Source organism: Monodon monoceros, unplaced genomic scaffold, assembly GCF_005190385.1.
Source record: "Monodon monoceros isolate NGI ecotype Baffin Bay Population unplaced genomic scaffold, NGI_Narwhal_1 Super_Scaffold_10, whole genome shotgun sequence".
Taxonomy (NCBI): Eukaryota; Metazoa; Chordata; class Mammalia; order Artiodactyla; family Monodontidae; genus Monodon; species Monodon monoceros.
The window spans coordinates 50,846,085-50,872,236 of NW_021703766.1; the positions used below are offsets into that span (position 1 = coordinate 50,846,085).

At 55.5% G+C, this 26,152-nt stretch overlaps 3 protein-coding genes across 4 annotated transcripts in view; all 3 read right to left on the minus strand.

Moving 5' to 3' along the window:
- Positions 1–29: 29 nt before the first annotated feature.
- DBP (D-box binding PAR bZIP transcription factor) lies at positions 30–6,157 on the minus strand. Its single transcript, XM_029204416.1, has 4 exons — positions 5,253–6,157; positions 3,949–4,359; positions 2,121–2,332; positions 30–529 (listed from the first exon to the last, which is right to left on the minus strand). The coding sequence occupies exons 1-4, from the start codon at positions 5,389–5,391 to the stop codon at positions 314–316; spliced, it is 978 nt and encodes a 325-aa protein (XP_029060249.1). The 5' UTR covers positions 5,392–6,157; the 3' UTR covers positions 30–313.
- Positions 6,158–6,399: 242 nt separating this feature from the next.
- CA11 (carbonic anhydrase 11) lies at positions 6,400–12,060 on the minus strand. Of its 2 annotated transcripts, XM_029205701.1 has the most exons (9): positions 11,527–12,057; positions 11,366–11,440; positions 10,469–10,611; positions 8,520–8,705; positions 8,193–8,288; positions 7,966–8,038; positions 7,707–7,861; positions 7,283–7,448; positions 6,400–6,526 (listed from the first exon to the last, which is right to left on the minus strand). In XM_029205701.1, exons 1-9 carry the CDS (start codon positions 11,591–11,593, stop codon positions 6,501–6,503), a joined length of 987 nt encoding a protein of 328 aa, XP_029061534.1. In that variant the 5' UTR covers positions 11,594–12,057; the 3' UTR covers positions 6,400–6,500. The 2 variants fall into 2 exon arrangements, with proteins under 2 accessions (XP_029061534.1, XP_029061527.1); XM_029205694.1 differs by lacking the exon at positions 6,400–6,526 and having other exon boundaries at positions 6,563–7,448; positions 11,527–12,060.
- A 9,660-nt stretch (positions 12,061–21,720) lies between these two features.
- NTN5 (netrin 5) overlaps positions 21,721–26,152 on the minus strand; it is a 7,070-nt gene continuing 2,638 nt past the window's right edge. The window contains exons 2-6 of the mRNA XM_029208290.1: positions 25,032–25,220; positions 24,443–24,592; positions 23,964–24,017; positions 23,669–23,749; positions 21,721–22,342 (exon numbers count right to left, since the gene is read on the minus strand). Coding sequence (XP_029064123.1) covers positions 21,978–22,342; positions 23,669–23,749; positions 23,964–24,017; positions 24,443–24,592; positions 25,032–25,220 — 839 coding nt within the window. The 3' untranslated portion in view covers positions 21,721–21,977. The remainder of the gene's footprint in view (positions 22,343–23,668; positions 23,750–23,963; positions 24,018–24,442; positions 24,593–25,031; positions 25,221–26,152) is intronic.

Genomic DNA, 26,152 nt, shown 5'->3' on the forward strand with positions numbered 1-26,152 from the left:
GAGCTGCCTCCTCCCCCACGACAGCTGGCTCTGGGGTTCTCAAGATTTATTCAGGATCGTGTTAACGGAGGCGGTGGGAGGATGGGGTCCCCGACGTGCCGGGGGGCACACACTGAGGACCTTCCCCGCCCCCGCGAGGGAGCGGGGAGGCTCACTTTTTCTTAAAAATATAAATGTATTTATCTGCATCATCACATCCCTGGGGCACCCAGCTGGCCGGCCCGTGGGCCACAGGGCGGGGAGGGAAGAGGGCGTCAGGGCGCAAGTCTGAGTGAGGCGGAGGAGAGCTCCACCTGTTGGGGTGGGGGCGGCCTCACAGGGCTCCGTGCTGGGCCTGGTAGCGGGACAGCACGGCGCGGTAGTGGGACAGCTCCTGGCGCACGGCCACCACCTCCTGCCGTAGCAGGGCGTTCTCCTTCTCCAGGAAGGCCGCCCGCACCGATATCTGGTTCTCCTTGAGCCTCCGGGCGTCGCGGGACCGCTTGGCTGCCTCGTTATTCTTGTACCGCCGGCTCCAATACTTCTCGTCCTGGATGGGTGGGAAAGCACTGAGGTCCAGAGGGGCCCCGGCCCAGCGAGAGAAGGGAGGAACAGCTTTGCTTCTGACTTCAAGGACCAGAGTGCACCTAAGAAACCTACCCCCCCCACCCCCACCCCGGGCTGCTTCTCACCCAGCAGTGGGGCCTAAAGGATACCCGATCTCCCCTGAATGGGTACCCAAGGATCTGGCCTTCTAGGGCCCCGGCTGCTATGGACAGCAGGCCCCTAGCAACAGCTAAGGCGTGAGATAGCCTCCCACCCCAAGCAACTGAGCTTCAAGTCTCCACTGTGCAGAGGAGGCCCAAGCTCTTCTCACTTGACAAAAGACCTGCAGTTAGCTCCTGGTTTGCTAAGGATTCTTGTTCCCTAGCAACAAGACCTTCAGGGTCTGAAGACTTCTCCCATTGAAAAGCACTGCCCTATATATCACCTTTCCAGATCCTGGTTGCTAAGGAAAGCCTAGGTTCCCTAGTGATGGGGTTTGGTGTCCCATAAAATCCTCTCAGAGCTGGGCCCTTTTGACCTTGCTGCCAAGGCAACCTCACCCCTCATTAGCAAACAAAAGTGAGGTGTAAGTGGTCCCAATGACCACAGCCAGTCTCTGACCCACTGGCTTTGAATAGAGGCCAGGGAGCTGCCTCCTCCCCAACAGTCCCTGGTTGCAAATGGGCCTATCCTGAGACCTCCCCACACCATTATGTTTAGAGTTCTCCAGTCCTGGAATTTGGCTGTGGAGGAGGACCACTCCTTAGTACAAGGACGACCCAGAGCTCTGAAAGATGCCCCTCCATCCCCATTTCATTAAAGCCTAGTCCCTGCTAGCTCGGGTAAACCCACTCCCTAGCAACAAGGCCTCATGGCAAGAGAAACCACTGGTCTAGATTTGGTTTACAGGCCAGTACTCACTGCTTCAAGTAGTTGTGTCTTACACAAGGACATGCCAAAGTCTTGTGAGACAAGCCCAGGTACTTCTTGTTAGGGAAGAACCCAGGACTGACAAAGACAGAATGTTAGAGAGATGCAGTCACTGCCCAAAGCACCCCAAATCAGAATGTGGCCCTGGCCGCTAATGAGAACCTGAGGCCTCTTAACAGTGAGTCCAGAAAACAAGGCCTAGAGGGGCTGGCAAAGTCTTCATCCTAGGCAGATGCAGTTGCCCTGAAGGATGCCCCAGATCAGAGATTCAAGGACCAACCCCTGCCTAGTTGGCTGCTCAGAAGAAACAAGCTGATATCACATTCCTAAAGGATGCTATCCTTAGCAACTGGGCCTGGTAGAGCCTGAAGCCTGCCCCAGTGAGGGTGTTGGGTCCAACCGATAGGAGAAGCTCCAAGCCTGTAAAACTGTCCCAGCAGTGGTGGCTGAGTCTGAATCCCACAACGATACGGTTTTCACAAATCTCAAGCCCAAACCTCTGTCCCTGTGCGGCCCCTGGCCAAGGAGGACTGGTCCTTAGCTGTAGGTTAGGAGAATGTGAGCTAATCCCAAGTGAGAAACCCAGGTCTGACTAAAGAAAGGGCCATCCCTGGCTGTGGAGCCAGCACCCATGAAGCCTGTGTCCTACACCCAGCAATGCTCACCTTCTGCTCCTCTGGCACCTGGATCTTCCGTGCCTTCTTCATGATTGGCTGGGGCTTAAGTTCCTCCTCTGAGAAGCGATGTCTCCGAGGGTCAAAGGTCTCATGGCCGGGAATACTTGACAGGGCTAAATCAGCTGGGTCAGGTTCAAAGGTCATCAGCACCTCCACCGTGTCTGGGTCCACAGGGCTGGGTGTGTCCCGAGAGGTCAGGCCTTGGGGAAATAGAATGTGCCACCTGTGTATTTATTTTGGGGAGGGGGTTCCCAGAGGCTACCCCCTGCTCAGGTATCATGTCCACCACAAGGAAGGCCCTTATGGGGTTTAACACAAAGCCTGCCAGGGATCAACCTCCCTAATATAAAATATGAAGGTTCCTTAAGCCACAAAGATGCTTAGAAATCATGAAACCAGCTCCACTTTTACACACAGGAAAACTGAGGCCCAATCATACGTGACTTGCCCTAAGTAGCCCAGGAACCTGAATTATTGCTTCTAAAACCTCAGGACTTCAGAGTTACAGTGTTAGCTTCCTTCCCTATAGTCCTACCCTTCTTAACTGAATCCCCAACCAAAGCCTAGACCCCCGGCTGTTCAGGGAAAAGGAATTTAATGCACCGAAAAGACCTCAGGTTAGCTCCTTAAGAGCTGCTAAGTCCAAAGAGTTAGGGACGAGAAGCATAAAGGGCTCTGAGGTTCCAGGTTGGTTCAAGCGTAAGAGAGGCCTGTACCTTTAAGAGAGAGCCAGCTGGGGCCAACTGAGGACACAGGTTCAGGGCCGAGTCACGTGCTGGCGCCTGCTTTCCCGCCCCGCCCCCCTGCCGCCACGGGCACTCTCCTGTTTCCCCAGTCCCGCCCCCTCCCGCGTGACCGCGCGTGCGCGAAGCACGAAGCATGGAGGAGGGAGGAGAGGACTCACGTGGCGCGGGAATGTGCGACTGGGAAGGGGAGGGCCCTGGTCCTGCCCGGAGGTCGGACCAGGAGCAGGTGTGTCTAGGAATCCCCAACCTGCAGTCCGCCCCTGGCTACCCCAAGGTGCCAGATGGAGCACACCTTTCCTCTTGCTCCCTGGGGTCTCCCAGCTCGAACCTTTCAACCGCCAAGGATCCAAACCCCTCTGCTCTCTAGGGAACACTCGAGAACCGACCCCCTCGATATTCTCAGGCCCCAAACGTCCTCGCCACTAGGATATACACGATTCTGGGACCCCAAGCCCCTACCCCAGGAATATAGAAAGCTCGGTCCTTGCCCCAATGGAAGACCCAGGATGAAGGTCCCTTCTGAAGGACTCCGGGACCCGGGGCGCCAGCCCCTCTCCACTGGGATGGGGGTGCCAAGGAGGTAGGGCTGCCAGTCCCTTTTGTCCTGGGGAAACCGAAGTCTGTGTCCGGCCCTCGTCTTCCTCCCTCGTAGAGGGCCTAGGATTTCCGGTCCTACCCCAGTTCCACCGCTTCCGGGTCCAGATTCTGGGGTGCAGTCCACTCCCCAGTAAATAACTCCACTGTCCTGGGACCCCAATCCCTACTCCTCGAGTATCCAGAGCCTTTGTCCTCACGTCCCACGTAAAATTCACACGACCTCACCACTGGGCAGGCTTCCTGGAACTTGGGGTCCCAAGTCCCTCATCTCCTATAGGTCCAGGATACGCAGTTCCTGATCCATTAGGGGACACAGAATCCGGACTCCTCTCCCGACATCTCCCAATTAGGGGACCCGGAATTCGGGCATGCAGCCCCAGTCCCACCGTCCTGACCCCCCGATTCTCACACCCCCGCCCTCTGGACTCCAAGCCCCGCCCAACCAGGGCCCTGCCCCGCCCTAGCCGTCGCACCTGCGCGGTGGCCGCCGGCGGCCCCGAGGGCAGCCCGGGCGGGGGCGTGCCCGGGCGAGGAGCGAGGGGAAGCCGAGCCGCAGGAGCCGGGCCCCGGGGAGGGTGCAGGTGTGCGCACGGGCGAGGGCGCTGGCGACGGGCCGCCGGGGGGCGGCGGGCTGGGAGGGAGCCCATGCTCCAGCAGGAAGGCGTCCAGGTCCACGTACTCCACGTCGCCGAACGGCAGCGTCCGCTCCCACAGTAGCGGCGCCAACAGACCCGGGCCGGGCGCAGCCCCAGGGCGTCCCCGTGGGGACCCGCCGCCCACTACCGCCCCAGCTGAGGCATCCGCAGGTCCCGCTGGCTCCAGGCCCGGCCCGGGGACCGTGGCTGCCGGCGGGGCCGCCTTGCGCTCCTTTTCCTTCAGCAGACCTGCGGGCCAGGGAAAGCGGGCAGGGTGGGGAGGAGGAGAAAGACAGAGATGAAGAAGCGACTCCGAGAGGAGAGAGACACGAGGAACGAGGGGATGGAGCCCCACACCGCAGAGATCCACAGAGAGGGGGGGCAGGAGGGAAGTGGGGGAGAGACCCGGGAGGGAGGGCAAAGACCCAGAGAGAGGAGGGGACAGAGGCTCAGAGAGGGAGAGAGACCCAGAGAGAAAAGACAAGAGACGGGGGTGGCGGACCGAGAAAGGGATAGAGAGGAAAGGAGACTCAAAAAGAGGGGAGGACCGGGACGCAAAGAGAGAGATGGGGACAGAGACCCAGGAAGGGATAGACACACAGAAGGGGGATGGAAGTTCAGACGGAGGTAGGTGGAGGGTTGGGCAGGAGAGATTTTAAAAATGACAGCTCTGTTAATTCCTCTGTAATCTACAACCCCCCCCACTCTCTGCGCACTGTACCCCCTCTTCCCTGCCCCCACACTCTAAGGGGCAGGAAGGGGCTCTATTCCTGGGGCACATTCCTCATCCCTAGACTCCATGTGACCCCAGGATGCCCCGCCCAAGCCCGTGTAACAACCGTGTGAGCATCCGACACACCCCCCTCCCTTCTCCCTGGACCCCAGGGGTCCAGACTCTCGGAACCAAAAGGAAGAGGGGGCTGGGGCCTAGAGTCTTGAGCCCTGGGAGTGGACAGGCATGAGAACCGGTACTTTTGGGTCCTGGGTGCTGAGGCATGTAGGGGCCTAAACACCTAAGTACAATATTTGGGTAGATAAAGGTTGGGAGGATGGACTCTTGGCACGTAGGAGGTAGCTGTGGACCCTCCCGGCACTAAGGGAGTAGGGTGTCTGAGTTGGGCGAGATGGGGGCTAGAACTCACAGCTGGCTGGCTCTTTGGGCTTGCTGGTCCCCTGCAGAAGGCTCCGCAGCCCAAGCAGCGCTCCCCCGCCAGGGGGGGCCCCGGTCGGGCTGCCCAGCAGCAGGGGGGCCGGAGTCCTGTCGCTCACGGGCCGCGCCATCGCCCGGCACCTGCCCGCAGGCTCACGGGTTCATGGAGAGGCGAACAGCTGGCTTGCCAGTCAGCAGCACACTCCTGTGGTTCGGGCGAGTGTCTGCCCAGGGGCGGGCGAGCGTAGCTTGCAAGCCTCCAGTATCCAGAACACTGCAAATCCTAGGAGCGACGGGGATTTGCAGTCCTCGGTGCAGAAACGTGCAACTCAAGAGGGTCCCAGGAGACCATACAGTCTGGGTGAGGGGCTGATCAAATCAGGCGGCCGGCTCTTTGCAACCGAGGGTTCAAGGGGACACAAGGCGCTCCTTCTACAAGGTGGGTGAGCCTGGCTCTTGCAAAATCTGCAGCCCTCTCCTAGGAAGGAGGTTTGCAATCTGCACCAAGAGGTGTGCGCGGAGGGCCGGGGAGAGGGCAGGAGGAGGCGGCTGCCTTGAGGCGTGGCCAAAGCAAACTTCTTTCGCGGAAAAAAAAAAAAAAAAGCCAAACCAAAACACCCGACGCCACAGAGCGCACCCCTCCTCTCGGCCCCCGCCAGACTCCGGCCTTGCACCCCAGCCGCGTGCCTCCCTCCGGCTGAAAGCGCGGGCCAATGGCGTCTTGACCCCTCTAGACGCACAGCCAATGGGACCCCTGGATCCGCCAAGTCCTGGGAGTGCGAGAGAGGGTCTCAGTGCGTGAAGTTACCTTGCCTTTTGGAGGGAGGCGGGACCCTGACCTACATTCACCCAATGGGAGACGGCGTTGGGGGCGGGACCGTGACCCAGTTTGGGCCAATGAGGCAGACGGGAGGGGGAAGCACATGGCTTTGCGCGTGCTGCCTGACGGGGAGGGTGGGTAAAGGGGTGGGAGGGGAGAAGAGCCGCTTAAAGGAGCCGCGAATCCAAATGACGGGAAACGGGAAGCCAAAAAACCGAGTAGTGGGGTTTAGGAAGACGGAGATTGGTTTCTAGAAGAAGGCTGCTATTCTTTAATACCCAAATATTTCCCCGCCGCCCCTAGAATCAGACCACTGAGATACAGGAAGTATTCTGTCCCTTTAATAGCTTTGTTTTGGGGGTGACTCCCCCCCTTGTGGGGAGGCTTGGGAAAGGCAGGCGCAATCCTCGATGGGGAGTCTCAGCGACCATGGGGGGTACCATCCACTGTAAGATGACACGGGTGGGGGGCGTTAGTTTAGGGCACGATAGGATGGACCCTGAAGGGAGCATGCAGGGGGCGGGGATGGGGGGGGTGGGCCGCCCGGGGCTCTACCACAGGCAGGGCTGCGAAGGGGGAACCGGAATGTACCAGGTTGAGAAGCTGGGGGAAATGGTCAGTTATACTGCACTGGGCTGAACCATAGGGAGGCAGCAGGAGGGTGGAATAGGGACATCCGGTTTCAGCATTAGTGGAACTACGTGAAGGTATTCTTGGGTGGGGGGTATGGGCTGTACCATGTTGAGAAGCCAGAGAGGTAGACGTTAGATCACTGGGCTGAACCACGAGGAGGCAGTGGGGGGGAAAGGGGATTGTACCATGCTGTTTCTCAGTAAGGGAGGTAGGTTGTACCACATGAAAACAGGGAAAAGGATTCGGGCTGTACCATTTCGGAAAGCCATAGTAATAGGCACCACGGACCAGTACTTGATCGTACCATAAGGAAACCAGGGGGCTCGGGTTATACACCAAGTTGCAAGCAGCGAAGAAGACAAATCATGGACCAGCAATGGTCTATGACCGGGAGGTGGGTTGTACCACTTTGACACAAAGGGGGAAGGGAGAAAGAGCGAGTGAGAGCTCAAGAGGCTGGATCATACAGAGCAGCAGAGGGGGGTAGGACTGTATCATATTGAGACACCAAGGGGAGACACATAGGCGGGTTAGACCAAGACGTGGAGGGGGTGCAGACTGGATCATACCATGCAGGCGGTAGTTGGGGCCTCGGCAGCGCCTCTCGGGGTGCCGGGGGTCCCTGTTGCCCCTCAAGGCCCTGTGGGCCAAGGGCTGCAGGGGCCGGCCGTTACCGCTGAGGCTCTGGAAGATCTGGGACGGAGGATTCTGGCTCAGGAGTCTCAGGGAGTGCATCTGCCGTGGAAGGGGGGGTGGGAAACTGGGAGTGAATAATGAATGGTTCTGGAGACGTCACTCGGGAAGCCCTGCCCCCGAGAGCGGGTGGGCGGGGTCTTGCTCAGCCCCCACCAGATGCTCCAGGGTTGTCAGACTCTCGAATCCCCTCCAGTTCCCTGTCAACCGGGGGTAGGAGGGTAGGTGAGGCAAGGGGACACCCAGGCCAAGGAACGGGTTGGGGGTGGCAGGGAGGGCGCAATGGGCTGCCAGGGTCACCTGGAGGGAGGTGATATTTAGGGCCCTGTCAATGAGGATCCAGGTAACAGTCTCCGAGCAGGGTGGGGTGCTGAGAGAGCCCTGATAGGTGATGAAGCCAAAGGATTCGGGGAACAGGAGCTCCAGGCTCAGGTCTTGAAGAAAGTAGGCATCGTCTGCGGGAATATCAGGTCAGAGTGAAGAGGGGTGCCCCTGCTGAACTCCCCTATGTGCACACCCCACCCCCACCCTCTCCACCCTCCAATGCCCAGGGACTTACTCTTGTAGGAGATGCGGGTGATGGTGTCACGGTTAAGGAGGCGGCTAAGGAATGGGTTTGAGCTACCAGCCACCTGTGTGGAGGTATGAGGTGAGGAGATAGGAACACGGAAGTCCAAGCCCCCAACTCCTTCCTCCCCTAGGACCCCGGAGTCTGGGGCCTTCCAGCCTCCCTCTTCTCAGACCCCAGATTCCAGCCCCTCCCTCCCGAATCTTGCCTGGGCTCACATTGACAAAGAGGCTGAGAATGGCCAGGCCATTGGGGCCCCGGGAGGCGGTGCTGAGGTTCCCGTAGAGTTCTTGGTTGAAGTGGATGAGCTGCACCTGCGAGGGGAGCACAGAGAGTGGGGTCCCCTGGCAGACAGGGGGGACAGAATGGGCAATGGGTGCAGCTCTGGGCCTTTGGGGCCACAAGTCAGGTTAAGGATTAGTGTTCAGGGTTGCGGGGGTAGTTCTGTGGAGGAGGATGGGATGAGGCATTAAGAGGAGGGTGAGGTGGGAGGAATTGGGTCGACTCAGGGTGAAGGTCGAGGGTCAGAGGTTAGCAGGCATCACCTCAGCAGAGAAACCCTGGTGGTTGATCTGGTGTTCAGAGCCAGCTCCATCACGCGCTCCAAATAGCAGCCGCAGTTCACTGAGTCGGTGGCTATAAAGGAGGGGCCCCCCAGACACATTGACCACAGGCCGGGGTGCAGGCAGGAAGGAGACATGGCGACCGGTGTTGTACAGGGTTCCTCGGAGCTGTGGGAGAGGTGGAGGCCTTCACAGGGATGCAGAGAGAAGACCTTTTCCCTACTGTTTTCCATTCATACATTTCCCTCTGCCAACAAACATTTAATCATTCAGCATAGTCTGAACACTAATGTCTTTCCAGACTCTGGGCTGGTCCATGGTCGGTGCTCAGTAGTGGTGAATTTAATTAACAAATATTTATTGAGCTGCTACTATGTGCCATGGATGCCAGGAAGAGAGCAATGAGCAAGTAGACAAAAATTCTGGGCCTCATGGAGCTTCTGCTCCAGTGGAGGAGAGACAGACAATAAATTCTGAATCGTATAAGTAAATGCTTAGTTAATTACATCCTATGCTCACACTGGGGAGAACTGGGAGTTCTGATAAAGTATAATAGGAAACCCAGGGAATTCCTTGGCAGTCTAGTGGTTAGGACTCTGCGCTTTCACTGCCAGGGTTTGGGTTCAATCCCTGCTCGGGGAACTGAGAGCCTGCAAGCAGCACAGCCAAAAAAGGGGGGGACGACCCATAGATTGGGATGGGGGTGGGGTGTCAAGAAAGGCTTCCATGAGGAAGTGACATTCGAATGGAGACCTGAAGGATAAGGAGGGGTTAGTTGCAAGGCGCAGGGAGAAGGGCATTCCAGAAGGGAGAACAGTGAGTGCAAAGTCCTGAGATGGCCTATTTTAGTGACAGTGAAGAAGCCAGTGGGACCAGAGCCCAGTGAGCAAAGGAGAGAGTGGTGATGGGAGCCAGATGGTGCACAGCCTTGTGGGCAATGATGGGGTATTTTGTATTTTTATTTAAGTAATTGAATGTATGTAACACACTTGGCACAGTGCCAGGCACATGCTAAGTACTGTGTAAGTGTGTGCTGTTATTACTTGTCCTAATAGAAGGATTTTGAGTAGGAGAGAGTGGTATGATCTGGTTTGTGTTTTTAAATATCTCTCTAGCTGTGGGATGGAGAATGGATTGCAGGAGGCAGAGAAGCAGGCCAGCAAGGAGGCAATGGCACCAGTCCAGGAGCAAGATGATGGTGGGAGCAGTGGAGGGACAAGAAGTGAAATGCTGTTTAGCAAGGAGACTAGAAAGGACATGGATGGAAAATGGGAGTGAGGGAGGAAATGAGATGGGGGATAGCTCTGAGACTTTTGGCTGAGTGAACGGTAGTGCCACCTCTTATGAGAAATGGTATTGCGGGAATTCCCTGGTGGTCCAGTGGTTAAGACTCTGCGCTTCCAGTGCAGGGGATGCAGGTTCGATCCCTGGTGGGGGAAGCAAGATCCCACATGCCGCGGGGCGCGGCCAAATAAAAACCACAAATGGTATTGCAAAGCGGGCAAACGCATGGATTCTGGGACCACACTGCCTAGCTTTGAATCCCAGCCCTGGCACTCTCTAGCTGTTTGACCTCGGGTAAGTAACTTAACCTCTCTGTGCCTCAGTCTCTGCATCCATAAAATAAGGATAATAATTGTACCTATTTCATGGGGTTGTTGTGAAAATTAGAGGATTTATCAAGTTTGAAAACAGCGCCTGGCACACTGAGTCTGTTTTACCGCTGATTCTAAGAGATGGGAAGACTAGGAGCCATGTTTGAGGAGGGAACAATTGGTGATCCACTGTGGAGCGTAAGTAGCCTCCTCTCCACCCATTGTGTTGTAGGCCTCCTTCCCCAAGGCTAGCCTCCCAACCGAAAGCCCTGCCCCCCACTTCCACTCAGGCCCAGCCCCAGTGGATTCGGTAACCCCGCCCTCCAGGCCCCTTACCTTCTCTCCCCCTGTGCTGAGTCTCAGCGGGGGCAGAAAGGGGTCATAAAGGACCCTCTTCAGCTCCACATCCACGGGGCTCTGTCGCTTCCCCACAGCACACAGACTCCAGGCTGCGTTCACCAGGCCCCAGAAGGGAGGCCCTGGGAGCAGGTGTGGGGCAGGGAGGAAAGGGAGTCAGAAATATGGACTGGATCCCAAGGCTGGGATCTGCTGGGAAGGCTGTGGTCTGGACTCCTTGGATCCCAGGAGACGAAGGGCTGGGAATCTGGACTCCTGGCTTTGAGGGAGGAGGGGGCTGGGATCCAGAATCCTAGGTCCTAGAAGAATCTTGGAGGAGTTTCCTAAGGACCGCCCGCACCCCCCCAACACCTCTTAGTCTCTTTGATCAAACCTATCTTAAATTGTCATTGGGGAAGGAACTACAACTCCCAGCAGCCCCTAGACTGCCAGCCTACCCATCCAGTGCCTGCCTGCCCCAGAGCCCCTGGGAGTTGTAGTTCTTTTTGTCTCCCTTGTCCCACAGCCGGATAATGAATGTAGTGGGGAGAAGGAATTGCAAGAGAGGGCTGGACGAGGTGGGCAACGGGGCCACTGAACCTCTGGTTCTCAGTAGGAGCCAGGACCAACCTGCCTCTTTCCCAGGAAACACACACACACTTTTCCAGCCCCACACTCCCTTACCTTCCACTCCCTCCCACTCACTACTTGAAATGCTAATGTATAATGTCCCATGCTGAGCCCCTCGGGTTCAGAAGCTGGGCCTCCTGAGGGAGGAAGGAAGGGGATGGGACTCCTGCGTCCTGCGGGGGTGGGGGGCGGGAAGGAGAGAACTCCTGGGTCTCAGGAAGAAAGCGCCCGGCAGCCCAGACTCTTGGGTCCCCGCCCTGGCTGCACCTGGCACGAAGTTTCCCTGGAGATTATCCTTGTAGCTCCACCAGTCCTCGGGGTCAGGTGCGGGTCCGATGTGAGCTGGGGAGAAAGCAGCCTGAACCCCTCTCCTTGGCACCCCTCCCCCACCCCAGGCAGGGGCTCCTGCCCCAACCCCCAGGCCTTACCTGCCGCCCCCAGTGCGGCCCAGAGTAGCAGCGCTCGAGGGGCGTTCAGACGAGCTGCACCCCCCATCCCCGGGAGGCCTCGGGGCGACCCCTTCCCAATGCCCTGGCCCGCCCTCTCTCAGCTTCTTCCTCTCTTTGTGGAACCCCGACCCCTCCGGACTTCCAGCCTTCCTCTCCTACCCACAGGGAGTCCCAGTTCCCCAGTTACTGAGGCAGCCGGGGACTGATACGCCCCCACGCCCCTACTCCGCTCTCCTCTCCTCCCTCTCTATGCCTCCCCTTCCTCTCCTCTTTTCCCGAACCCTCCTTCTCCCTCTACCTCCCGATCTTCCTACTCTCTCTGCCTTATGCTTCTCCCTCGGGTTACCTCTGGGTCTCTAATCCACACCCCCCTCTTCGTTCTCTTTTCATTACGCTCTCGCAAGCCACCTAACTCCATACCTCCATCCCGCTTCTCTCCCCTTCTCCTCCTCCTCCCTCGCTCCCGCTCGGCCTCCAGCTCCTCTCCCTCTCCCCACCTCCTCCTCTCCTGCCTCCTTGGTTTCTCCGTCTCTCTCTTCTCTCTCCTCCCTTCCTCCCTCCTCCCCTCCTCCCTCCTCCCGCTCCCTCTCTTCTCTCTCTTGCTGTTATTTAATTTTTCTATCGTTGTTTGGGGGTGGGGAGAGCTCTCACAGCAGAGAACCCTCCTCCTCGGGCTGGCGTGGGTGTGTGTGTGGGATGCCCCAGGGGCAGGATGGAGGGGTCGTTGGGGGGATGGTCCCCAGCTCCCAGCCGCGCTGGGGCCATGGGGGCGGGGGTGGCCCCGACACCTGGGGCCCAAGACCTGGCAGTTTCCATCCTCCGCAGAAGGGGGAAGGGGGGCGCTTAAGGTGGAGCTGGAAGAGTCCTCGGATGTCTTCCCTCTCAGGGCCGCTGGCCCCGGAGGATCCGGCGTCTCCCAGCTCGCGGGGACCCAGGTTGGAGGCTGCATCAGTGCCTGCAGCCCCCCGCCCAATGCATCACTCGGGCCTCCGCCAGGGGCTCCCTTAACCTGGCTGCGGGATCCCCTGGGAGACTGGCGCGCGATGTGGGCGGCTGACCAGGAGGGGGAGGCAGAGACTTGGAGAGGGAGAGAGAGAGGCTGGAGGAGCCGGGAAGGCAGAGAAGAGAGAGCAGAGGTGAGGTCAGGGAACAGTGGAGGCTTGGGAAGGGAAGGGGAGCCTGAGATGGATACGGAGAGCCGTGGTGGAGGGAGATGCAGGGTAGAGATGAGAGGGCAGGCTGGGGCGGTTGGGGGGCTGCTGGGGGAGGTGGCGGCGGCAGGAGAGAGAGAGACAGAGAGACTTACATACATTGAATGAAGGAGATACAGAAACAAATACACACCGAGAAGAGAGAGAGATACAGAGAGAGGGAGACCCCCCAGAATGACAGGGAAAAAAATATAAAAGGAAACAGATGCAGATGGAGGCAGAGAAAGAGATACAGAGACCCACAGAGAGACAGATGTAGACACACAAACTTGGAGATAGAAGCAAAGAGACCTAGAGAGAGAGAGAGAGAGGAGAGAGAGAGTCCCACATACCAGGTTAAAGATGGAAGAGCAAGATGCCAGGCAGGAGGTGTGTGGGGAGAGACAGAAACAGAAAAAGAGATCTAAAGACAGAGCGACAGAGAAACACTCACCCAGAGCAAGGGGCAGAGAGAGGAGGAGACAGAGAACGAGGCAGACACACGTGCACATCTATAAAGAGACGCACTCATGCAGAGAAAGAGGTATGAACAGAGACCAACAGATGGACAGAGACAGAGAGACCCAGATAGGGGGAGAGAGTCCCAGAAACAGGTCAGCTGACATGAAGGATGAGACTAAAGAGAATTCAGAAACACAGAGTCATTCAGGGATAGAGAATTGGAGATGGACATTCAAGGACCTGTAATGGAGGGAGATGGAGACACCCAGGAGAGTCAGAAATGAAGAGACAGAGAAAACACGAGAAAGAAAGGTATATTCATTATCCCTTGTCACATAACAAATTATCTTAAAACTCAGTGGCTTAAAGCTACAAATATTTATTATCTCATGGTTTCTGAGGGGTAGGAATTTTGGAGCAGTTTAGTTGGGTGGCTCTGGCTCAGATAACAACAGAGAAATCAGAGTCTCTCATGAAGGTGCAGTAAGCTATTGGCCAGGGCTGCAGTCATCTGAAGGCTTGACTGGGGCTGGAAGGTTACTTCCAAGCTCACCTACATGGTGCTTGGCAAGAAGCCTCAGCTGCTTACTAGGTGAGCCCCTCCATAGGGCTGCTTTAGTGTCCTCACAACATGGCCACTGACTTCCCCCTCAGAACGAGTGATTGGAGAGAGAGAGAGAGGGAGAGAGAGAGAGAGAGAGCGAGAGAGCGAGCAGTGTCTTATATGACCTATGTCCAAAGTCACACATCATCCCCCTTTTTTTTTTTTGGCTGCATTGCATAGCCTGCAGGATCCCAGTTCCCTGACCAGGGATTGAACCCAGGCCCCAGCAGAAAGCGCCGAGTCCTAACCACTGGACCGCCAGGGAATTCCTGACACCATCACTTCTTTATTCTATTCATTGGAGGTGAAACAGTAAGTCTAGCCCACATTCAAAGGGAAAGAGATTAAGCTCCTCCTCTTGAACAGAGGGGTATCAAAGAATGTGGGCTTATTTTAAAACCATCACAGGTGGGGAGAGGAAGAGAGAGAGGAATGGAGAGAGACGGACTCTTAAAGGCCCGTGAGGCTTAGAGGTTGGTGAGACACTTATTCAGAAAGGCAGGAATGTGTCAAGAGAGACTCTTGAATACAGAGGGAGCTGCGGAGACAGGGAAAAGAGTCAAGACAAAGGAAACCAAAGCAGTAGTAGTAATAATAATAATTACAGTAATAGCAGCCAGCACATAAAGTACCTACTACATACCAGGCAAAGTTCTGAGCACTTTCTATGAACTGACTCATGTAATCATCACAGCCTCTCTATGAAAGAGAAGATATTATCCCATTTTACAGATGAGTAAGCCAAGTCTCAAAGGGCTTGCCCAGAGTTATACAGGAAGGAAGCAAAGAAGGATGGAGAAAATATGATGGAGACATATGTGCAGAGACTATGGGGAAGTGGCAGGAAAAGACTGGCAGAAGAACCCAGCTCTGACAGACAAATAAATCAATAAGAAATGGAAGGCAGGGACTTCCCTGGTGGTGCAGCGGTTAAGACTCGCGCTCCCAATACAGGGGGCCTGGGTTCGATCCCTGGTCAGGGAACTAGATCCACATGCATGCCACAACTAAAGAGCCTGCGAGCTGCAACTAAGGAGCCTGCCTGCCGCAACTAAGACCCGGCGCAACCAAATAAATAAATAAATAAATGGAAGCCACTCTGATGGAGAGTTTTCTAGACACTGGGGCTGTACCACGCACTCTTTAGGTTTTGTTAACCCTCAAAGTTGCCCCATCAGGTGGGGGTTAGTATTAGCCCCATTATACAGATAGAACCCCGAGGCTCAGAGAAGGAAGTAACTCACCCAACATGTCATGGGTTGACTGATGCCTCCCTCCCCCCAAAAAGAGACATGCCCACTCAGAACCTGGGAATAGGACCTTATTTGGCAAAAGGGTCTTTGGAGATGTAATTAAGATAATGATCTTGACATCAGATCATCCCACATTGTCTGGGTGAACCCTATTTTATAAGTTCTTATAAAATAAAAGCATAGATAAACAACGGGGATTTACTGTATAGCACAGGGAACTACATTCAATATCTTCTAATAAACTATAATGGAAAAGAATCAGGAGAAAAGAATATAGATATATATACATATGTATATATCTACATAGATATATACATATGTATATATATAACCGAATCATTTTGTGCACACCTAAAACTAACAGAATATTGTAAATCAACTATACTTCAACTTAAAAAAAAGAAAAAGGGAAAAGAAAGGCAGGGGGAGATTTAAGACACAGGAGAAGGTGATGTGAAGACAGAGCAGAGATTGGGGTGATGAAACCACAAGCCAAGGAACACGAGGAGCCACCAGAAGCTGGAAAAGGCAAGGATGGATCCTCCCCTAGAGCCTTCGGAGGGACTGTGGCCCTGCCCACACCTTGATGTCAGGCTTCTGGCCTCCAGAACTGTGGGAGAATAAATTTCTGTTATTTTTAGCCGTGCAGTTTGTGGTAATTTTTTATAGCCGCCTACCCCAGGGGTTGGGAGACATCATGAGAAAGACATGGAACTCATCACAGGGAGAGCCAATGAAGGAACCAGAGATACACGGAGGGAGAGAAGACAGACTGACATGACAGGAAGAGTAAGCTCTCCCCACACTTTGACTCTCCTCCTCCAGGAAGCCCTCCCTGACCTTCAGGCTAGGTCTGTGTCTTCTGTGGACCTTCTCAATGTCGTGGGTACCTCCATTACAGCACAGATCTCATTAGGAGAGGGACTGTGTCCCTGTGTGCCTTTCCTCCAGGGCCCAGGCCTGACCCATCTCTGGGTCCCCAGCATCACCCTACATAAAGGACATGGGCGTCCTCAGGAGAGAAGTCGGGCGTGATTGAATGAGACGATGCTCCTGATGTCTCTCCCTAGAGATTCTCACCCCTCCCATCAGCCTGGGAGACACTTGGGTTTCCTTCAAGGCCCAGGGAAGGCCTCACCTCCTCCAAGAAGTCTACCCTGACCTCTCAGGCTGGGCCCTGTGCTGCCCCCATTATTACACACCACACCAATGTGACTGTACCCAGGTCTCTCTCCTACCTCACCCTCCCAGACTGGGAGCTCCTCCAGGGCAAATCCGGGGACTGACTCAGGTCCTGGTCCCAGCATTTCCCAGGGAGAACTTGGGAGAATATGTTGAATGAATGAATAAGTGAGTGAATGAAATAAAATATAGGGACTGTGGCATTGCATTTAGAAATGGCTAAGAAAAAGATTTTCTTACATGGGGGTAAGAGGAAGTCTTCCAGTGTAGGTAACATTTTCCTGACCCTCCTTCTGTCCCCATAACATCCCAGCCCTGGCTCAGAACTCATCTTCTCCCACCAGGATCCTCCCTCCAGCCCCTCCCCCACCACAGTCTCCCTCCCCCTCCAGTCTACCCTCCAGGGACCCCGGAGGGGTCTTCTACATTCAGAGTTGACCTCGCCTCTCCCCTAGTTATAGGCTTCCCATAGCTCCCCAGCACCTCTGGACAAAGTCCCCCCCTCTCCACCTTTCCTGTCATGTCCAAATCCTTCCTCTGTCCTTCAAGACCTACCTCAGATGTCACATCCTCTGAGAGAAGTTTCCTGACTTGCAGGCTGTATTCAAGGCCTTCTTGGGGCTGGCCCAGTGAACGGAGCCACCTCTGTGATGGTCCATATCACATTTGTTTCTCATACAGGGCTGATCCTCTGGTCATAGACCTCCTAGGGTTCCCCAGGGGCACTGGGGAAAAACTCAGGCCCTCAGCCCGGTCTTAGAGGCCCCACATGCCCTGGCTACCCACTATCTCCAGCCTATTTCTCCTCTCTTTCCTCCACACCAGGCCCTCTGGCCTCTGGACCTTTGCACAAACTGTAACTTCTAACTTGGCCTTTCTTTCTGCCTCCTCTGCTGGGCAAATTCGTGCTCAGCTCATATGCATTTCAGGAGTCTGCTCTTTCAGGAAGCCATCAGTGATGCTGTGGTGGGCAGGGGCCTCTTCTGAATTCTGGAAGCCACCTGTGCTGCTTCCATTATAGCAGCAAGACAGACTGGGCTCAATGCCCAGAGGCGGGAGGGAATGGCCAGGCCGGAGGTGAGTCCCAGATGTGAATTTCACGCCTATTCGTCTCAGGCACTGGGAACAAAGTTTGGGTCAAAAAGAACATATGTGGCTTGCCCCGCTCCTCACTTTTGTCTCCTACGTCCCCAACCCCTGCGTAGGAGGGAGCAAGGCCAGGACTCTCCGGGCCTGGGTGGTTCCCACAGCCCCTCTTGGCCTCCTCGCCCCTCCTTCCCTGCTCTTAACTCTCTGGGGGAGCCTGGGAAAAATCCTCCTGATCTGTGTTCTCACCTTCTGGGTTCGCCTCTCCTGGGGGATGTGTGGCCACCAGTGTTTAAATAATAAAAACAAACTCCAATGGCTCTTACTCTGTGCCAGACACTGTTCTAAGCCCATTACCTACACATGTTAATTCATTTAATCCTCATAATATGCCCTGTGAGTTACTTCCTATTATCGTCATCATCACCACCCCCATTTCACAGATGAGAAAACTGAGGAACAGAGAGGGATTAGAACCCAGGCGGTCTGGCTCCAGAGTCCATGCACTTCATGAAAATCGTCTCTAGAGCAGTGACGTCCAATAGAAGTTTCTGCGATGATGGAAATATTCTTTATCTGCTCTGTCGGATATGTTATCCACCCACCACCAATGTGGCAGTGGCTACTGATTGGATAAGCTCAGCTCTGGAGAACTAAGTTTGAATGCCAGCTACTTGCCAGCTACTTGTGTGATGGATGCTAAGTCTCCTTGCCTCTATCATTGCTTCTTTCTTTCTTTCTTTTTTTTTTTTTTTTTTTTTAAGATTTAGATTTGTGGGCTTCCCTGGTGGCACAGTGGTTGAGAGTCCGCCTGCCGATGCAGGGGACGCGGGTTTGTGGCCCGGTCCGGAAAGATCCCACGTGCCGAGGAGCGGCTGGGCCCGTGAGCCATGGCCGCTGAGCCTGCGTGTCCGGAGCCTGTGCTCCGCAGCAGGAAAGGCCACAACAGTGAGAGGACCGCGTACCGCAAAACAATAAAAAATAAAAAAAGAGAGGAAAAAGAAGAAGGAGGAAGAGGAGGAGGAGAAAGAGAAGAAGAGGCAGGAGAAATCTTAAGTGTGAAAGGGACTCGACTTATCATTATTGGCTTTGAAGATAGAGGAAGGGGCCATGAGCCAACGAATGCAAGTGGCATCAAGGCGCAGGGAATGGAAAGGAAACATTCTTCCCTAGAGGTTCCAGAAGGAATGCAGCTTTGTTGATGCCTTGATTTCAGCCCAGTAAAATCCATGTTGGGCTTTGGACCTCTAGAATTGTCAGAGAATAACTCTGTGTTGTTTTAGCAGCAGAATTTGTGTTACTTTGTTATGGCAGCAATAGAAAACTAATACACTGGTTCTTCTCTCTTTCTGGGCACATAGGAGAATTCTGCTTTCCTGCCTTTGTGCAACTGTAATCCTGACTAATGAGCTGTGAGTGGAAGGGCTAGAGTCCTTCCTGGGCTAAAGCATCTATTTCTTTTTTATTTTTTTTAATTAATTAATTTATTTATTTTTGGCTGTGTTGGGTCTTCGTTTCTGTGCGAGGGCTTTCTCTAGTTGCGGCGAGCAGGGGCCACTCTTCATCGCGGTGCGCGGGCCTCTCACCGTTGCGGCCTCTCTTGTTGCGGAGTACAGGCTCCAGACGCGCAGGCTCAGTAATTGTGGCTCACGGGCCCAGTTGCTCCGCGGCATGTGGGATCTTCCCAGACCAGGGCTCGAACCCGTGTCCCCCACATTGGCAGGCAGATTCTCAACCACTGCGCTACCAGGGAAGCCCCAAAGCATCTATTTCTTGTGTGGGACCATTCAATACCCTCTGTCTGTCTGTCTCTCTCTCCCCCCTCCTCAGTGATCAAGGATACCATGGGTTGCAGCTGGTGCAGTGACAAGACGGTGGATGCCTCTCAGCCTGGGTGTTTCAATGATTGTGTGGAAAATTGCCCCTTGCTGACTTGCATGGGACAGGTACATGAGAAAGAAATCAACTCTCATTGTGTCAAGCCAACAGGGCTAGCCTAACCTGAGTAATGGAAGTCCTTAATGAAGTACGGGAACTAGCTTGCTGCTATACAAGGCAGTGTGTCCCAGGAAGAGAGAAGGGCAAGTGCAAAGGCCCTGAAGCAGAGTGTTCTTGGTTTTTAAAGGAACAGGAAGGAGACCAGTGTAGCTGCAGAGGGGTGAGTGAGGGAAAGTTGTAAGAGGTGAGGTCAGGTATGGGGTGGGAGTGGATCAAGTAAGGCTTTGTAGGGCAGGGCAAGGACTTTGGATCTTATTCTGAGAAAGATGGGAAGACAAGAGTTTTGAGCATAGTAACAGCACGGTCCACTGGGGCCTAGGGCAGGGGTCTGACTTAGGTTTTAAATCATTATCCTAGCTTCTGTGTGAAGAGGACTCTAAGAGGGTAGTGAGGAGACCAGTATGGAGACTACCTGTAATTCAGGCAAAGAGTGGTGATGGCTTGGATCAAGGTGGTAGCAGTGGACATGGTAAAAAAAAATGGCTGAATTATGAACATATTTAGTATGTGTAACTGAAGAAACCTCAGGTAGAGTTGGAGTTGGGACAGGCCTGTAGGGGGCGCTCTCAGATCCCGCCAGGAGACGTCAATTAACAGGAGAGAAGTAAACCTACATCTGTGATAGGAAGGTACCTCTAGGTTACTATCAGAAGGAAGAAGAAAACCTCTCCATCCAGGGCAGCTCAGCCAGTCAGACTGTAGCAGGCCAACCAATGCAAAGCCTCCATACTTTGGACTCCCAGTTTCCTCCAATGGACTCTTTGGTTATTACAGCCCCTCCCAACTCTCCTCTTTTCCCTATAAAAGCATGTTCCCCTTGCTTGTTCTCTGTATTTGCTTATGGTCACCCATCTTTGCATATCGGTGATTGTGATTTCTCTGCTAGTCCCTAATAAACTCAGTTTTGTTGGTAAAATAGCTGGCCAATATATATTTTTTAATTTATTTATTTATTTTTGGCAGCCTTGGGTCTTCATTGTGTGCAGGCTTTCTCTAGTTGCAGCGAGAGGGGGCTACTCTTCGTTGCGGTGCGTGTGCTTCTCATTGCGTTGGCTTCTCTTGTTGCAGAGCACAGGCTCTGGGCACGCGTGGGCTTCAGTAGTTGTGGCACGAGGGCTCAGTAGTTGTGGCTTGCGGGCTCTAGAGCACAGGCTCAGTAGTTGTGGCGCACGGGCTCTGCGGCATGTGGGATCTTCCCGGACCAGGGCTCGAACCCGTGTCCCCTGCATTGGCAGGCGGATTCTTAACCACTGCACCACCAGGGAAGTCCCTGGCCAATATATTATTAAAGTTGTAAGTAGATGTGAGGGTGAAGTAGTGGGGTAAGTGCCCGATTGAACTGATTTTGAGAAAGGATGGAAAGAGCAAGATAAAGAAATCTAGAACTTTTCTGAAACACAGAACTCTTCTTAGAAAACCCCTTAATGACTCCTAACTCCTGCTTCAGATATGCCCGCACCCAGGGCCCAGTTGGAAGCCAAAGGCAAGCCTCCCCATATATAGGATAGTATTGGTAGCTTGGGGGTTAGCCACCTCCTGAAGGCTATTTCCTGCCTTTCTTAGTCTCCTCAGGAGCATACCCAGAACATTGGCGGGAGGGTCTGTTCTCTCTGCCTAGCACCCAATGACATCATGGCCCAGCCTGACTCCCCATTGGCTAAGAGGCCTGCTTTTCTCTCAGGGAAAGAATAGGTTGCTCTCTAGGCACCAGTGGACCTTAAGTCATATCACTTTGTCTGAGATTCCTTCAAAGTACTAGCTCACTTTATCTCCTACCAAGGTCACCCAAATTTGAAATTTTTTTGTTGATTGTGGGGGCAGAGGCCAGGGTGACAAGGAAGATCATAGGCCCTGACGGCCTTCCATTCCATAGTACTGAAGCTTCCTGCCTTTTTAACCCCATCCCTCTGGCCTGTAGGTACCCAGCTGTTGGGTGGAATCGAATTCTGCTTAGCACCAAGTGACGTCACACCACTCTGTGGCTCCCAATTGGCTATTCCCTCAGGAAAGGGTTTAGGCTGTGCTTCAAGACCAGGTGAACCCATGAGAACCCTCTTCAGATAGTCACTCAAAGTTCCATTATTCTTTTCTCAGAGACCATCCTGGGGCCATCAGAAACCAAGTGTTTCTCAATCTGGAACTTTCTGGAAATCTGACACTGCTGTGCTTTCCTCAGGTGTATTTCCCGCCTTTTCTAGCCACTCTCCCCTCCCACCGGCTTTAATCGTCAGGCAATATAAATCTGACTAGCACCCAGTGACGTCATACCAGCTTTTTCATTGGATTGGCTATTCTGTCAGAGAGTTGTAGTCATATTCGGCTCCACAGATTTCCTCGTGGCCTTCTTCATTTGCCCCTCAGATACCCTCCCAGCACAGGTCAGGGGTCTGTAGCCGACTTTCCCCAAGAGTTGAGACTTTATTGAGGGGACTAGCTGCGTAGGTCACAGGTCGAGTGTCCTAGCCAGAGACCAAGAGGTTTGCTGCCTTTATTTAAAAGTCCCTCATGCCTCCTCGGTGCTGGCACATGCAAGTGACGTCAGGGGCTCTGCGGCGTCTGATTGGCTTGCTGGGGGACGCACCGTCGAGGTAGAAGACTCCTCTGGCGGTTGCTTCCAGTCCCTTCCTTGGAGATCGAGGCCGCCCGGCTCTGGCTCTACATCCTGGGTTCGGGGCTCGGGGTCGAAGGCCGCAGGCCGTGGCAGCCCCCAGCGCGCTCCTCCTGCTGCAGCCGCCGCAGCGGCCGGGCCCAGCGCCGCCTCCAGGGCAGCGCGAGGCCATGGCGGTTGAGGACGAGGTGCGCGGGGTCGGGGCCGGCGGCCACGCTGCCCAGCAGCAGGTAGTGGGTGGCGGGCCGCAGGCGCAAGCAGCCACAGGCCAGGTCGGCGCGGGGCACCCAGGCGTCCTGGCCGCCGCGGCGCACAGGCCACACCGGCTGCTTGTATACAGCCAGGACGCGCACGGCCAGCCGCTGCCACGCCGGGCCCGCCGCCTCGGACGCCAGCACCTGCGCGCGGAGCACTGCGGGGAGGGGAGATGTCAGGCCTGGGCGGTGGGGAGGCTCCGGGTCCCGTGGGGTCAGTCCTGGTGGGGAGGGGCCCGGGGCCTGGGACCCGAGAGTGGGCTTCCGGGATCGCATCAGTAGGGAGAGACCTTGAACCTTTGAGGGTGAGAGGTCTGGGGGTCTGGCTGTGTGCTGTGAGGAGTGAGATCTTTCTGGGGAGATGGGTCAAAGCAAGGAGAGTGGGGCTTATGGAGCGATAGGTTGGGTCACAGGATTGTGGTTGGGAAGGCGGGGGAGGTGGGGGTTCCTCTGGAGAGGAGGCCAGACAGGGCGAGGAACCCACGGCCTACCAGGAATATGCCAGATGGGGCGCTTTGGGGGTCATATTAGAAGCAGTGGGTACAGGGATTACTTAAAGGGTTAGAGGTCCCAGGAGGACCCTGCAGTGGGTGGGGCTGGGAACAAGGCCCAAGAGGCAAGTCCAGATCTCTAATGCCAAGGGGTCAGAAGGTATTAGGAGCAGACAGAGCCCTTGGAAAACAGGGGTATTGCCATGGGAGGGATCTGCATTTAGGATTAATTTGGGGGCCAGAAGGAGATCAGTCCTTGGAAGCTGAGGGTCGAGGTCATACTAGTGGTGATTCAGAGACGTGTCCTCTCTGAGGGGGTGAGGTGAGACGTGTTGGGAGCAGGACTCTGGCAGACAAGCTGGGTCTTTGGGGCAGAAGATCCCTGTGGGAGGTGGGGGGAGAAGCCTCCACCTTTGAAGTTCAAGGACACTAGTGGCCAGATGCTGAGCCTCAGGGAGTAGAGGTCTGTGATCCTATACCATTGAGGGAAGTAACTGGGACTGGGCTGAACTGATTGTCCAAGACAGCCTGCAGCCACAGGCCCTGGGGTCGGGGGCTGGTGTGGACTGGTGGATTAGGGAACTGTGGGGTGAGTCTGTGGGAGTGGGGCTCCGATATCTCAGACCCTGATAGGAGGCAGGGGGTCTGAGACAGACAAGACGGTGCAAGGATCCCTTCCATTCAACCAGTTCCCCTTTCTCCTTCCATCCTCAGGAGGCCACCTCCCTCCCTCAGAGACGTCAGGCTGAAGGAGATCGTGAAACTGCAAGGCCAATAACATGGGGAGAGAGGAGACCTAGGATGGTAGGGAGCGCCCCCTCCCCACTGCCCCTTCTGCCCATTGTCTGCTGTCCTGTTAGGTTCTAGATCAGGAAAGGCCCTGTAGAGTCCAACATCCCTTCCCATTTAAGCTGAGGAAACTGAAGGCCAGAGAAGGGGGTGGCTTGCAGCAGATCAGAGCCCCTGCTGGCCCTTTTCCTCCCCAGCACTCACCGTACTCCTGTTGGCAGTACCTCCGAAGGCTCATGTGTACCCTGGTGTCCGAGATATTGCAGTAGTTTTGACACTGAGGGTCTGGGGAGGGTCAGGCTGCAGTGGGCTCCTGAGGCCTGGACTACAGCGTTCTGCCCCTGCCCATCCCCTGCATTTCATCTTGACGGACAGCTGGGGTGCCTGAACCCTTGGGGACTGGGCTCGGTGGAACACCCCTGGATCCCCACCTGGAGGCCCAGTCAGCCCATCCCTGATCCCTCTTGCTGCCAGGGGTTTCTAGGCCAGCCAGTCTTACCCGAGCTGTAAGCATGAGGGGTTGTAGCAAGGGTGGTGGTTGCCTCTGGAATTCCTGTGAAAGAGCAGAGGAGAGACAGGGCCTTAGTGCCTCCCATCCGCAGCCCGCTCCCCCCGAGGAAGCCAGGCTTCCAGACCCCAAATGTCTATTCCCCTGAGGCCCAAGAGTGGAAGCACACTTTGCCTTTCTCCACCAGGACCTGGAGTCCTGGTCCCTGGCCACTTTCTTAAGACTCAGAAGCCCAGGTCCCCAGCCCCTTCCTCCCTCAGACCCAGGTATCCAGGCTCCCACCCTCTTCATCCCCAAGATGGAGGAGACTGGACTTTCAGTCTTCACCTCCCTAAGGACTCAGAGTCCGGCCTCCACTCTCTAGCTTCCGTCTCCTACGGAGCAGGTCCTCACAACACCTGCCCCCTGGAGATCTGGGATGTCTCCTTCCCACCCCCCTTCAGACTTGGGCCCTGTCCCTCAGGACTCACGCTGGCAGGGCATCCTTGGGGAGCGGCTCTGCTGGTAGCCGGGACCGCAGCGGCTGCATGTCAGGCCAGTGACCCCTAACTTGCAGGAGCACTGCCCACTGGTCTGGTTGCAGGTACCACCTGTCGCCCCGATAGGATGGCACTGGCAGGCTGCATGAGGAGAGGAGCTGGGGATGTGCAGTGCAGGCTCACAGCCTCTTCCTCCCCAAGGACTGAGGAGACTGGAATTCCCTGGCCACTCCTCCTCAGACCCAGGATCCAGGCCCCCAGCCCCTCCCCCCTCAGACCCAGGATCCAGGCCCCCAGTTCCTCCTCCCTCAGACCCAGGGGTCCAGGCCCCCAGCCCCTCCCCCCTCAGACCCAGGAGTCCAGGCCCCCAGCCCCTCCACCCTCAGACCCAGGATCCAGGCCCCCAGCCCCTCCCCCCCTCAGACCCAGGAGTCCAGGCCCCCAGTTCCTCCTCCCTCAGACCCAGGATCCAGGCCCCTGGCCCCTCCCCACTCAGACTCAGGATCCAGGCCCCTGGCCCCTCCCCCCTCAGGCCTGCCTGCCTCCTTTCCCTCTAGGCTGGGCTTCAGGCTGCACTCACCCCTGCAGGCCTTGCGGCTGTTGATAGGCTGGCTAGGGTCCCTCCAGAACCCTGGCTGGCAGTAGTGGCAGTGCCGCCCGGCTGTGTGGTGGCGGCACCGCTCACAAACACCCCCACTCCGGCCGCCCGACAGCCTGAACAGCTCAGAGTTGAACCTACAGCGTCGGGCGTGCTGGTTGCAGGAACAGGCTAGGAACAGGATGGAATAAGGGCACATCAGGCCCGGCTCTCTGTTCCCCTTTCCCAGCTTTCTCCCCACTGCCCTCGGGAAAGAGACTGCCTGGGGGTCCCCAGGTAAGTGTGGGTCCTAGAAGCTCTTCATTGTCATCCTTAAAATGGGTGCACTGGACTGGAGCTGGATGAGCCCGAGAGGAGTGGTGAATGTGCTGGATGTCTGTGTAAAACCAGGGGTTGTAAAGAAGAGTGGCAGCTCTGGGCCTAGGCTGTGGAATCAGACCCCCGTGTGTAAGTGTCTCACTGTTTCCGTGGGCAAGTGACGACTCCTTTCTGTAGCTCAGTCGCCTTTGCTGTAAAATGGCATTTATAGTGTCTACTTCATGATCTTGAAATGCAACCACCTACGTAAACGGTGCTTACTTAACTCTGTACTCTGTACCCGACACAGAGCATGCCCTTGCCCGTTTAGCACATCCACGTGCCAGGTGCCATGTCCTGAGTGCTTGGCATGTTTCCTTCTCACAGCAGCTCTGTGAGACTGGGGCTGTCATCATCCCTATTTTACAGATGTGAGCACTGAGGCAGAGAGGCGAGGTCACCTGCCCAATGAAACTCAGCTGAGGGGTGGTCAGAGGCAGGATTGCAACCCAGGCGCACTCCAGTGCTTCTCATACAGCTCACATGAGGCCCACTTACCATGTACATTTTGCTGGGGAGTGCGGATCGGATTTTCAAAAGCAGCGGCTCTCAAACCTTACCGCTTATCCAGATTATGGGGGAAATGTTTCAAAAGAGCAACACAGATGCCAGGGCCCATCCCAGGGCTTCTGTGGGTCCAGGGGCCTGTATGTCTAGCAAGCACCCCAAAGTGAGATGCCGATGCGGGGAGTTCATGGACCACTCTTTGGAGAGATGAAAGGAGTTTTTGACCCCAAGAGGTTTGA

Coding starts and splice junctions, on each gene's coding strand:
- CA11 (XM_029205694.1), bottom strand. CDS start 11,593: ATGGGGGGTGCAGCTCGTCTGAACGCCCCTCGAGCGCTGCTACTCTGG. Junction 10,612..11,365: donor CCAGGGAAACTTCGTGCCAG/GTGCAGCCAGGG, acceptor ACCTGCTCCCAG/GGCCTCCCTTCTGGGGCCTG. Junction 7,449..7,706: donor TAAATATCACCTCCCTCCAG/GTGACCCTGGCA, acceptor CTTCCACGGCAG/ATGCACTCCCTGAGACTCCT.
- DBP (XM_029204416.1), bottom strand. CDS start 5,391: ATGGCGCGGCCCGTGAGCGACAGGACTCCGGCCCCCCTGCTGCTGGGC. Junction 4,360..5,252: donor GCCCAAAGAGCCAGCCAGCT/GTGAGTTCTAGC, acceptor CCTGGCCCGCAG/GTCTGCTGAAGGAAAAGGAG. Junction 2,333..3,948: donor CGCCGGCGGCCACCGCGCAG/GTGCGACGGCTA, acceptor TATTTCCCCAAG/GCCTGACCTCTCGGGACACA.